The sequence below is a fragment of the Nothoprocta perdicaria genome, unplaced genomic scaffold (assembly GCF_003342845.1).
Source record: "Nothoprocta perdicaria isolate Ctin4 unplaced genomic scaffold, notPer1 scaffold_94, whole genome shotgun sequence".
In the NCBI taxonomy this organism is placed as follows: domain Eukaryota; kingdom Metazoa; phylum Chordata; class Aves; order Tinamiformes; family Tinamidae; genus Nothoprocta; species Nothoprocta perdicaria.
The window spans coordinates 2,201,366-2,214,926 of record NW_020456243.1 but is presented as its reverse complement, the minus strand read 5'-3'; the positions used below and the strand labels follow the sequence as shown (position 1 = coordinate 2,214,926).

The window sequence follows — 13,561 nt, the reverse complement described above, 5'->3', positions numbered from 1 at the left end:
CCTTTGTGCCTCCATCCAAATGGATTATTATCGAGGTTTAACAAATTTCATTGTTGGTGCTAACAATGTAAGAATTTCTGCTGATACCATCTGCACGTTTCATTTCTTTGTGAAGGCTCCACGGACGAGCTGAGCGCACAGGAGACTTTTATAATACATATGGTGTTCGGAAGAGGAAACAGAACTGGTAGCTTGCTGTAGAGACAAACAGATAGTGAGGGCTAAACGTATGCAGAGGCATCGCAATATTGAACAGAATCCCTAATTTGTGATTCGTGTTTAGGCAGAACCCCAGGAGACATGAGTGTTAAAAAAAAAAAAAAAAAAAAGGAAAAAAGTGTACTCAGTCGAAGGAAAGTAGATGTATTTCTTCTGAAGTTTCTTTGTGCATATGGACAGGATCTCACTGGCAGCATTTATAAATGCTTGGGATATCTAAATATTGTAAAATGCTCTGAATTGCACTTTTTGTCTGTTATACTTGCTATGGTCACTGAAAATTTTAGCCTGCACGTATCTAACCAATAGCAAAAAGTTGATCTCATAAATAGCTGCTGTATTTTGCTCTCTCTTTGAGACTGAAGAGGAAGACACCTCTCTCTTTGAGTTGAACTGCAGCTTTTATTGCTCTGTTCAGCAGTAATGAAGTATGTCTCATAAATGAGAGGATTTTCTATAGCATTTATGGTTTTGAAGCCAATTTGTTTCTTCCAGAATTATCCGTCGCATATTTTTGTTTGTCCATATAAGATTATGCTTGTGATTTTTTCTGCCCTAGCAAAAAAATCATTAAAGGCAGTTGAAAATGAATATTTCTTTAAATAAGTAGGGGGGTGTGATGGAAGGTACAGAAACCATAATAAAGCCTAGTCAGGTTAAAATGTTGGCACATCTTATTAAATTTAATACATAAATGGAAGATGGAGAATTTATTTGACTAAGCTCCTGGTTCAGTGTCTTGATGATATGTTTGGAAAATTGCTCTGAAATTGATGCGTAAGTGACCTTGCAGATGTCACGGTTAAGTGATAGCCCGTTTTGATTTGAYGTTGTAAGGCTTTTCCCCCACCACCCAAGGAAAGCAAGCAAAGAGCAAGCCGAGAAAGCCGGCAGCTCTGGCTTTAAGCCACTTGCAGGGAGTGAAAGAAGAATCTCACCTCAGAATATCAGTAATCTCAAAGGTAAAGCACCTAATCTGAGACGTATATTTACATATATATTTCCCCAGTCTCAGAAAGATGCAAATCATTAGAAACTCTTAATGCTGTGGCAGCATTTCTGACCTCAGTATGTGCTGTGGACAGCCACGGGGGCTCTGCTGCYCAAGCCCCACACCTCAGCTTCATGATTACCTTTCATTAGCTAAATATCAYGTCTTACTCTTCTAAATAAAGCTGCATTTGCATTTCACACCCTGCCTGGTCTCTATGTGGGCAGACAGGACTCCATCTCCTTCCGGTATCAAGGTCAGGCCTAGGAGAGCCCAACAGTGCAAGCCAAGCACTTGTTCCATGAACCTTGTAGGCCTGGCTTGCGTTGCTCCATCGCCTTGCACCGTGCCTGCATCTCRACCGCACTGTATCTGCCTTTGTCTTGAACGTGGATTAGCAACTGCAGAGGTCATATGTGATTTTCCCATGTACCAGATCTATTTTTCAAACCACCTGGCCCTGCTTGGTCTCCGTTGTTGGGTGGTGGTGGTTTTCCCTGTGAGCAGATGAGTTTTGCAGCCATAAGGGTTGCATGCAGAGCAGCAGCATGAGGGTATCTGCRCTTCCAGATGCCGAAAATGGCCGCTGTAGTGCACAGTGGCAGGTCATGCAGAGTGAATGTTGTAAACCCTTGCACTACCACTTACATCTACTTATGTATCTATTACATGCAGATGTATTACATTTATTAACTTGTTGAACCTTGTGGTTGCTGGCTTGATTGTTTCAGATACTCATGAAATTACATTTAATAATATGATTGCTGAAAGTATATTTGTAGAGTAACTCCAGTCTCTGTTGAGATAGCATTGCTGAGGATTGGTTTTCTAATTCTCTTTGACTGCACCGGGAACCTAAATGTAATATACTCTGTAAAACCACATGTTTTGATGTAACAGTAAATTTGTATAGCCAAAACATCAGCAAAATAGAATTAAAAGTTAAGCCCCAGACAGGAACATTACCTGTCTTACATTGTACTACCGAACATGGTTTATTATATATGTTTTATAATATAAACAGCAGAACTGTAGAGTAAGCATTGAAGGAGACAAAAGAATATTAGAAAATTCTACATATGTATAACCTCACAAAGTTAATATTGCTTTTGGAATCGTTCCTTGCTATGATCTAATCTCCATTTAAGTCAATGGGGATATTTCCACACACTTCAATAGGGGCCGGGTTTGTGTTTTAATATGTATTAAAGCTTAACAAAAATTGCGCAATAAAATAAAAATAGGAGGACACAGCTTGCACAGTGGGGGGGGCTTAAATGAATGCCCTGAAACTCCATTTAATCACCACAATAAGGAGCCTGATTTTCCAAGCCGCCCGCTGTGCGTGGTGGGTGGTATGGACGATAGGCTTCCTTCGTGCTCCGGTTGAGTTGGTGGTGGATGCGATACTGCCCTCCGTATTCGGAACAGGAGCCAGTGAGTCATGACTTGGGAAGGCTTAAAAAGAGGTGAAAATAATACGTGGTTTGTTCTGATTCCCACTGGCTTCGGTGGATGCCGCATCAGGCCAGCCGTGGTGCTTGGGCACAGCGCACATGTTCATTACACTGAAGCTGTTTAATCCTGTAGGTTATATTTACAATTTACCCTTTAATGGAAGCAATCAAATAAATATCTGCTGAAAGAGGCATAAACTCTGCTTTTATAGACATCATAGTCTATTTTATGTGCGGCCCCTAAATAAAAAATACATGGTCTAGGCATAATGCTAGATTTCTTCAAGTCATAAATTTTCTTGCTTAATCGGATGCAAAATTCTAACCTACAAATCATGTCATTTTGGTTTCTTTTATGCTTCTTGGTGTACTGAAGGGTAGGTTTGCATTTTTTTCAAACTTTTTATCCCTGTGAGAGATCTTTGTTAGCTATCCTTCAAAAATCAGACACGTGTTCAATGCCAGGAATATGGATTAATTCTGACATTTGCATTTACATTTTCAAATCTTTACATGACCCTCTATTGCAATTAATCTTTGTACAGCCGTGCCGCTTCTGTGTGGGGGTAGGGTTTGATGTGAGCTTGAGTGTAGGCGTGTGAGTGGGGGGATGTAAAGCAGTCAGCTAGGTGAGGCCTGATTCGTTTCTTTTAAGGTGTTTTTTTCCTGTGTTTTAGACCGACAGTTTCTGAAAAATAACATTATTCACTTGTTTTTTTCTTGTAAAACTGCACTTATTTATTTTTGCCAGCAAGGAAGTGCAGCTGAGGTACTTTGGCTGACATTCGGTGACAAACACGGTGCTGCGTCTGCTACCGCTAGGCTTGCTGAGGCTTTGACGAGGGTTATGAATAATTAGTAGTATTTCAGAAGCGATGATTGTTCCTCTCTTCTTTCTAATTTAGGTGTTGAAACAGAGCCCTGAACACCCCATTGTCACTGTTCATCCCTCACTCTGCCTGGTTCCTGTCCCTGGGAAGGAGAAGAATCTGGGGCCAGACCCACTTCTGCATTGGAGCTGTGTTGCCCTGAGCCCCTTGATTTTGAGATTTCAGTTACTGGAAATGAGTTTTTGTAGCACTTTGTCCTTCAGAGGCAGAAGTGACCATACAAGTGTTGACAGTGAGTTTGCAGTGACCTTGGGGCTCAATTCTGGAAGAGCGTACATGCATCATGTTGGCCCTTCAGTAACCTAAAAGAGTATATGTATTTTGAAGGTACTTAAGCCGCTAGCTATTTTGATAAAGAAATAACTGAGAGTCTTTCTCCAGTACCTCTGTGAGTTGGAGGATTTTGAAAGGCTATACTAAATAATTTTTGAAGCTAGGCCAATAACTTGGGTGAAGAATAAGTTATGTTGTCGTAAAGCATCGTGTCCCAGTAGCAAGATATCAAATGATGGGAAATTCTGGCTCTTCTGTGGTTGTGCCACAGAATACCTTCCTTCCCTGTTGAATATTTGCAGTCTCCTTTTTCTGACATCAGCTCCCAGCTTTGAGGCCTCAATTTGCTTTTCTCAGCTAGATTTAAGAGCCTTCTTATTCCATCTTTTCCCTGCCCGGCTTTTTATGGACCGCCAACTTGTCTTTTAATCTTGCCTTCGGGAAAAAAACAGATGTAATTCAACTCCTTTCAGCATTTGCTCTATTGAGACTATTCATGAAGGATGAGCTGGCTCTTAGGAGGACCGTATGGAAGAAGCAGATATCCATGGTGATGGGCACCTATGTAAATATGTGGACTGACAGCTCCAGTAAACGGTCTCTTGCAGAGCCCTGGCAGGTCCATTCATCACGCGACCTGTACAGCAAGTGCTTTCAGACATGCAAAGTAAACAAACAGGGCAAAGAGAGAGGAGAAAAAAATAATGTTTGTGTGTAATCCCTTTTTTGTTTCAAGAGCCTCTTGGATTTCTTGAGGCTACAGTAAATACGCAATTCTTAGATAATTTTGGAGTTGGCTGTATGATTTTTAAGAGGTCTGCTGAAAGATATGCAGCAAATCAGTGGGGAGGCAGGAATAAAACTGTGATTTGCCCAGTATTGGTCCAGTTTAGCAGCCACCAAGTTCGCACTGCTTTAGTTTTTGTTTGGCTTAGCCCATCATAATGCAGCATCTCAATATGCCACTTGCAGGAGCAGTGTAAAAATGTTGTCCCCTTGTTTTCCTGGAGAAAAGGAGAAAACAAACCTCGAAGAGAAAAAAAGCCAGTGACCTTTGTGTTGCTGGCATGCCGCCAGGAGCCGAAGGGCTGCTCTCAATTTGCATGTCAACGTGCACAGGGTTTTAATGGGGGGCTAGCACTGTGATTTTCCGTGTCTGGTGCGGGCAGGGGTGTCGGCAGGGGCACAGCGGCAACATGCTGTGGCGGCAACACGCTGTGGTGCCGCGCGGCGCCTCGCGCCAGCCCCGTTAAGCGCTGGCCCAGTCCTTCACAGAGGCGCAAAACCCGCCGTTTCCAATCATTTGTTCAACGCGGGCATAATTACCTTGCTTGCTACTTTCTAATTAGCAGGCGGCTTGGGAAAGCCTACCACAAAATCTGGCAAGGAAGGACCTCAAAGCTGTACCAAAGGCCTCCTTTGCGTTCCTCTGTGCCCGAAAACAAGAGTCTGTGCTTCGTCTGGCTCTTGGTGTCTGATAATAGCCATGATCTCTAAAGCAAATAAGGTCTTTACTGAACTTGTGACAATCTTAGAATCATTGTTATAGAATCATGATGGTTGGAAAAGACCTTCAAGATCATCAAGTCCAGCTGTCTTCTGCAGGGGTGTTCTCTATCTTTGATACTATCTACTCAGATGAACTAAAGTAGCCCAGGGCCTACCAGGGGGAATATTTTGTAGCTCCTGATATCAGCACCATCAGCCTTTTTACTTTCATACCATAATGATGGAGAAACCTGTTGCTAAGTAAACATTCTGGGTTAACACTCCATTGGGATGAAAATTGACATTTCTTTGAGAGGTATGATCCACAGGGATGTGGAAGGATTGGTTAAAATTTGGGGAGCTTTTGTGTCCTCGTGGATCCTTTTTTTTTTTTTTTTTTTTTTTTTTTTTTTTTTTTTTAAATCTAAAGCATTTTCTTCTTAAAGCTGGCTAATAATGGTCTCCGCTAAGGAAACCTAGAAGTGCACAAAGGACTTCTGTATTTATGAAGCAGCTGTGTCATGACAGGCGAAATGTCAAGACATATTGAGCAAAAGGAATTATTCTGTAGCCAGGACTTTTTAATAAATTAGAAGTAACAGGAAGAAGCCAGCGTAGCAGAGTCATTGGCAGCTGCTAGCACTTGTTTCCTTCTGAAACAAGCGAGCCTTTCCTTCTGAAATGCATATATGCAAGATAAATGCTGCCAGGAGTCGTAAAAGAAAGGAATGACTCATAAGATATATTTATTAGCAGCTCAATATTGGTGAATCCAGCTTCATAAACACTGGTTAATCTGCTAGAACGCTCCTTGCCCTCAGTAGCCGGGGGAGGCAGGGGGAACACACTCATTTCAATTCCTGTTTAAAGATCTAAAATAACTTTTGCCTTCTGAATAAATCAACATCTCCAAGAACACCATTATTCATCTTTTTGCCTCTTCCTTACTGGCATAGACTTATTTATTTATTTCCACGGAGTGTCATTTATTATGGACTCTTCTGGACTCTCCTCATCCCTGGGATGTAATTTCTTTGCTGGACTTGTAGGCATTTTCATCACAGTTCACTACATATTTCACCCGTGTTGCTGCAGAAAGCCATTATGGAGTACAGCCTGCTGACAAGGATATTTAGACCACCTCTGCCCTTGTCCTGCAGTGCTGCTCACCTTTGGTAGGTGAACAATATATATGATCTCCTAAACTGAGGTGACTAAAGCTCACCCTATGTGGCCCATGCAATCCATGGAAGTGTCTATGGAAAGAAACATCCTAAGAGAGGTATCCAAGACAGATAAGATGAATCATCTGGAGACTGCCTGTTCGTCTCTGGTAATTCAGGATTAGATCAATTCTGTTGTAAAATGTTTGGTCCAGTTTGCACCCAGACTGTTCATGTCATTAGGGATTGGAGAGCTCTACTAGGACATCACATCTATTTCTTTTGCTGAAGTCTCATGAGTGTAATTTTCCTGGCTGCTCTTGGAGAACAAGTAGTAGACTCACTAGTCTGCTTCTAAAACAAAGTCTGACTGATGGTATCATTATATGAGCTGGATTTTAATCATAGCTTGTCTGTTGGTGTGCAAGACTGGGGCTGCACAAAAACGCAAATAAATTACTTCTGAACTTCTCATACCTCATTAGGAAAGATTCCTGATCAGACTGGGGAGCAGGATTGCTTCTTGGCAGCCCATGCTCTGACCCCTGCAGCAGAGGGTGTGAGCTGAGCCCATGCTTTCCCTTGATGGCTCCTAATGTGTGAAACACCTTTCACGTGCAAGTCTGGCTTCTGTTGTGCTGCTACAATTTAATTTTATCTTTTTTTATTTTTTAAAAGAAAGCACTTTTCACCTTATTAGCATGGATCTTAAAGTGCCTTTTTCCTGAATGAGGAATTGATGCATTGCTCCAAGTAGTGGCAAGCACATGTGAGCCTAACTTCACCTTTCTGATGTTACGATCTTGCACTGGGGCTTCTTTACTAACTTCTCACTCTTAACAGGACTTGCTTGTCTGCCAACTGTCACTTTTAGGATATTTCAAGCTTGAGATACATTATTTAATGTGTTATCCAGATTTAATGCTGGATTAGGAGAGGAAAACATTCTTGACATATGTGTCCCAGAGATTGTGGGGAAGCCTATTTACGAATGTCGATGCTGCCATGACCTGTCTGTGTTGATCCAGGTGCATTTGGTTCTCTCTATTTACCATCAGTGCCCAAGTCAGAGAAGGTTTTGACAGTGCAAATATAAGCAGGTCTCTGTGCCAGGAGGTGTTGTTGATATAAGGGTGTTTACTAAAGCCTCTGTGGTTTTGGTGTTCATTTCAGGAGGAGGATGGATTTCTAACTCACTTTAGGCAGAAATGAAGGTGGCTGGAGGTCTGTCATGTACTATGCAGGCAGGTACATGTGCAGGCAGGTAGCTCCACAGCCTGACGAGGCCATTGCATGTACATATATACATATATTTTTTTATCAGGTTGGAGTAGTTAATTCTGAATGTATTTCTGCAGTGTGCTACAGTCAAATCCTACATGGTTTTTCATTGTTCCTCGTCCTGAGATTTTCTGCTTGCTGTTTTCCTGCAGGAGTTATCTACACGGCAGATATTCTTGACCGAGAGACAACCAAATCCTACTGGCTGGCAGTGTATGCCACGGACCATGGTGTCGTCCCTCTCTACGCTACCATTGAAGTCTACATTGAGGTGGAGGATGTGAATGACAACGCGCCTCTGACCTCTGAACCTATCTATTACCCAACGGTCATGGAGAACTCCCCAAAGGATGTATCTGTCATCCAGATCCAAGCCCAGGATCCTGACTCCAGCACGAATGAAAAGCTGACTTACCGGATTACAAGCGGAAATCCTCAGAACTTCTTTGTAATCAACTCCAAAACAGGTAAAGCAAATGCCACCATTTTACAGCAATGAGCAAATGAGACTTAAATGTTCAACATCTTGCTCCCTTTCAGGATCCTCTAACACTGCATTGCTTTGCAAACATGATTTTCCTTATTAGTTATGAGTTATGAGTTATGGGTTATGAGTTCCTCAATGAGTGCATTGGCAGAGGAAGATGCTTCCCCTGTGCTTTTATGGGTCATTTCTGTGTAGATCACAGGCTGATTCCTGGTGCTGCCTCTCTGCTGCGCCCGCAGGGATGAGGCTTTGCTGTGCTGAGCGTGCAGAGCGCTCTGGGAAGTAGATCCAAGCTGTTGCAGTTTGTAATCCTTTGTAATTTGGTGTCACACCGCTCGGTGAGTGGCACTACAGCTGTCAAGCACATATCGTTTGGCTCTGAAGAACAGTAACTGGGGGTAATTCTGCAGCCTCTTTTATATGAAAAGACAGTTGAGATGATCTAATAGTCCCTGCAGCCTTTAAAAAAATCAATGAATTTACATTGATTGCTAACAGCTGGGGATGTAGCTTGTGTGTGCAGTGTTGCAGAGAGGCTTCTGCACGCCTGGTGGTTGTGTTCAGGTCTCTTCCCAGCCAGTCTGTGAGCAGGTCCCGGGGAGCAGAGCGGTGCAGGGTGACTCCAGGGCATCTCTGTGCCCTTAATGGCTTTGATGAACTAGGAGTTTTGGTTGCTACTCTTCTGGGGGGCAGATGAAGAAGCTTAAATCCGGTGTCATGGACACTGTGCTCCAGGCAGTGCTCCCTGCAGCATTTACCTGGCATGTACCTTATCCCTTGTCTGCCTGCTGAACCTCCTCGCCTCCATGGGGACCCTGAGACATGCTGGAGCTAAAGGGTCAATGAAGGGTTTCACAGGAACAGGCTGATTTTTGTCAAAATACTTCAGAGGATTCGTGCTCTTGCCATGCTTGTTGTAATGGGAGATTTTGGGCTTTACTCCAGGACTTTCAGAAAGAGGTTTGCTGGCAGTTTCTACAAACCGGAGTAGTGTTTTGGTAGAGGATATTTTTTGTTGGTGTTCTTAGGTATTTATTTATGTGTTATATCTGCTGAAAATGTGAAAACCCAAGAAGGAACGGTTTTAATTTGGGGTAGGAAAGAGATACTCAATAAGTAGCTTTTCAACATTTGGCTGAGCACTCCCTTCACAGTACGTGACATAAGAAGGGGTAGGGATCTTCACAGCCATAAGCCCAGGTAAAGGAAGGGTTGAGCACGTGTAATCCCTTTGTTCAATCTGCCGAGCCCTTAGGCACAAATCTCACTTGCTTTAAGCACTTGCAGCAGCCAGAGATACCTCTTCCATCTGCATCCCCTTCCTCCCACATCCCGCCCCATTGATCCCGTATGGGCAGAGCGGCGGAGCTGGGCTCTGCGGTGTGTTGCTCTGCGCCCCACAGCCGGGCACCTCGGGTCGAGGGGTGTTGGGGCTCCTGGGTCCCTGCGTCGCAGCGCAGCGGGGAGGCAGAATACTTTGCCCTAAGAAGGACATCTTCATTCCCTTCGATTGCCGTTAACTCCACGGATTGCTCATCTTCACTTTACCCTGAGAAAATTGCTGCCAGAGAACTTAACTTAAAGGCTTCTCAATGATTCGTGTTGCTCTTTTGGCAGCCCCTGAAGGGCCCCCGTTGCATTAGTTGAACCTACTGGCTGGTGACCGACTGTGATTTGTCRTGTGTATGTGGGATAAATCATTTCCTTCTATCCAACTCACTTAGCTGTGAAATGCGGCGCGTCGAGAGCTGGGAAGGCTGCCTTTTTCTTTCCTTTTTTTTTTTTTTTTTTCCCCTTGAGCATGATCAGGCTGCCTGTGCATGCCATGAGGCTCCTTGCTCCCCAAAGGGAGGTCTGTCCTTTTTTCACTCTCCCTTGTGAAGTGCCAAAGTGTTGTGGGCTCTGCCTGCACCGCGCACCGTGGCGGCACCGGGAGGCTTTTTCCTGACATCCCAAGCACCAAATCCCTGCACGTTTGTGCCAAGGAGCGACCCAGTGCTATCTGACCAGGCTACTCCTAATCATCTACATGTGTCACGTTTGTTTCTATAACGGTTCACACCAGGGTTGTTTTATGCTGGCTGCTTCTGTGCACGCAGGAGAGATTTGCAGCGGGCCGGCCCTGTGTTCTTGCTAAGATTTAGCAAAGCTGTAATTCACGGAGCGCTTCGCCCGGCAGCCTGCGATGCTGAAGTGTGCTGTGTAATCAAGATTAAAAGGTTTAATGTGAACCCAAATATGTAGTGATTGCAGTGTAGGTGGGGTGAGGGAGCGTGCTCCTGCCTTGGAGTGAGAAAAGTTATTTCTGAGAAGGGGATCTTTTATCTTCGGTGTCAGCTTGGAAATTTAAACAATGCCAACAAACTGACATCTTCCCCCCCTTGTGACTAATCAGGTGTTGAGAGGCAACATGAAAGCGCCATCCTGCATTTTTTACATCCTTTCATGGTAAGCAGCAGAAATTGGCCTTAAATAGAAATGGGAAATTGGCTGGGTGCTGAGGAGAGATTTCTCAGATGCCTGACTGCTTCGGCTTTGCTCATGTGCTTGTGGTTAAATCTCTTGCTACATTTGTGCTCAGAAATGAATATCCCCCAGATTCAGACCATTACTGGTCTCCAGCACATAGGCAGGAAAGAGGAGTTTGCCCTTCTCTGCCGCAAGGAAGCATGGATAACGGATCAAAGAGCGTGTCCTTAGATCATCTGGAGATATTTGAGCAGTGTCTCCCACCACAGCTGGAGAATAAAGCGTTGCTAGTCTTGCCCTCTGGTGTCCTATTGTTGCCTCTTAGGGCTTGGTGCTTTACCGGGATAAAGTGTGGCTTGGTGTAAAGTACAAACAGAAAGCAGGGCTTGTATCTTGTATCCTGTTTTGTGGCATGTGTCAGGTGGGCGAGTGTTACTTCAGGTGTTTCTGCACACACTGCAGACAACACGGTTATCTGCAGCAGAAATGAGCTGGATCACAGGATCATAGAATCCCTAAGGTTGGAAGGGACCTCAGAGGTCATGTAGTCCAACCTGCCTGCACACGCAGGGATACCCAGAGCAGCGGGCTGCATCCAAGCGGGTTTTGAAGATCTCCAGAGAAGGAGACTCCACAACCTCCCTGGGCAGCCTGTTCCAGGGCTCTGTCACCCTCACAGGAAAGAAATTTTTCCTTAAGTTCCTGTGGAACTTTTGGTGCTTCAGTTTGTGGCCGTTTCCTCTAGTTCTATCAGTGGCCATTGATAGACTGCAGTGGATGGACTGCACTGGGAAGATCAAGTGAGGTGAATAATCCTGCTTCTCTTGAGACAGTCCTTGCTGCCGTTAGGAGGAACCCTCTGGATGTTCCTGCACGTGGTTGTGGGGTGCATGTGTTGTGGGTGAATACATCGTGGTGTATTCAGAGGTACAAGCACCAAGTGAATAGTACGGCACGTGAGTACAAGTGCAACAATAACTCATCTGTGCAAAAGAGCACGGGTGCCTCTGTTCTTCACAGTGCACACCCCAGAGCTGGCAGGTCCAAGAGAGCAAGGCAGGATGAATGTCCTTCAAGCAGACAAGGGAGCCTTGGGGCTTCGTGTTCTGGACAATTTGGAGCCAGGATGGGAACATGTTCCTGCTGCGGGRACTCGAGCTGCCTGCCTGGCAGTATCTGTGTTTCGATGGCTTCACCTGCACCCTGGCTCATGTTGGAGGCCCATCTAGCACATCCTACATTGCCCTTTTAGGAGGAGGCCATTGCTGGGTGGGTTCAGGTGTTTAAACATTTCTAAGCACATGCTATAGGACCGATGCCCTGCTCAAAATGAGCCCAGCCACTGAGGCTCTGATGGCTGAATAACCTTTCGGAATAACAAATCTTGGACTTTGAAGCCCTTGAGGTGCCTGAAGGGCCAAGGTCTGCCTTGTTCACCAAGTGATACTCTCTGACACGTGGGTTGTCCCTCCTCCCTCAACACTTGTGCCGGGGCAGGGACTGAGTCCTGCTTTGATAGCAGCAGGTTTCCGTGCGGCACTTGGCTACGCGGCGGTAGCCGGGGCGGCCGGGGCAGGACTGGGCAGCTCCGGTGCTGCCGGGCGCTGGGCGGCACCGCAGCTGCATCTGGGGAGGAAAACTGATGATGGAGAAATAACAAAATGATCGATTAGGGCCATAAATCCTTASTTTGATTTCATGTGTGCGGGTGTTAATTTCACAGCGCGGCATAGGGGTAATTTACTACACGGATTTATTAGTTCTCTGTCCTCTGAAGAAAACAATGAATTTTAATTCAAACCATTACATTATTTTTTAGTGTTCCACATATACTGAACAACCCCAATAAGCTTCTCTTCAGTCTTACGCAGATTATATTAAGAGATATTTTAACTAACATGCCAGCAGAGCAGATTCAGCTCTCATTCACTGCAATTCTGTTGAAGTTAATGCAACTACTGGAGGTTTATGGCCATGTGGATGAGAAATTTGGTCGCATGTTGCTTTGGTTTTTGCCAGCACCAGTTACTGTTTTAGCAAAGACAGACCCCAGGCACTGCCAAGGCACTGTCAGTGTGCTCCAGGTGTCCCTGATGGAGCAGGGGATTGGACTGGATGATCTCTAGAGGTCACTTCGAACTTCAACCATTCTGTGTTTGCATCTGTTCTGAAGCGAGATGCACTAGTGGCTTTAGAAACTTGATATCTAGGTCAGAACAGCTTTTCAGAGCGTGGATTCCTTGCTGCACTGTTCCATGCTGCACCTCGATTTATGAAGAGACTAGGTATTTTCTTGCTAAGTTAAGAAGTTAATATGTATATAAGGTAATGTGGGACTAGTAAGGGGCATGAATTAATAGATGTGAGCGCAAAAGAAGGAGTCTCTTCTCAGCGGGCTTTGTTTTTCTTTCTTTTGTACTTTGTGAAACAGCGGGCATGGGATCTGGCAGAACTGAGGGGAAATGGGTGTAAGTTGAAGCACAGGAAGTTCCATCTCCATGTGAGGAGGAACTTCTTCACTGTGAGGGTGACAGAGCCCTGGCACAGGCTGCCCAGGGAGGTTGTGGAGTCTCCTTCTCTGGAGATCTTCCAAACCCACCTGGCTGCCACCCTGTGCCCCGTGCTCTGGGTGTCCCTGCTGCAGCAGGGGGGTTGGACTGGGTGATCTCCAGAGGTCCCTTCCAACCTTGAATATTCTGTGATTCTGAGTGATTCTGTGATTTGCCGTGTTTTGCTGAAAAAAAAAAAAGAAAACCCTCCCTTTTCCTGCTGTGCACCTCGGTGTTAAGTCTCATTTTTCCTCTTGTTCTCCTCAAGAAATCTCTGAACATGCTCTCTGTCCC

General features: G+C 44.8%; 1 protein-coding gene across 2 annotated transcripts in view; it reads left to right on the top strand.

Annotated features, from left to right (window-relative positions):
- Nucleotides 1-13,561, top strand: part of FAT3 (FAT atypical cadherin 3) — a 324,123-nt gene that overhangs the window by 100,926 nt on the left and 209,636 nt on the right. For both annotated transcript variants that reach the window (XM_026052964.1, XM_026052963.1), the window contains exon 3: nucleotides 7,915-8,229. In XM_026052964.1, the coding sequence (XP_025908749.1) occupies nucleotides 7,915-8,229 (315 nt within the window). The remainder of the gene's footprint in view (nucleotides 1-7,914; nucleotides 8,230-13,561) is intronic.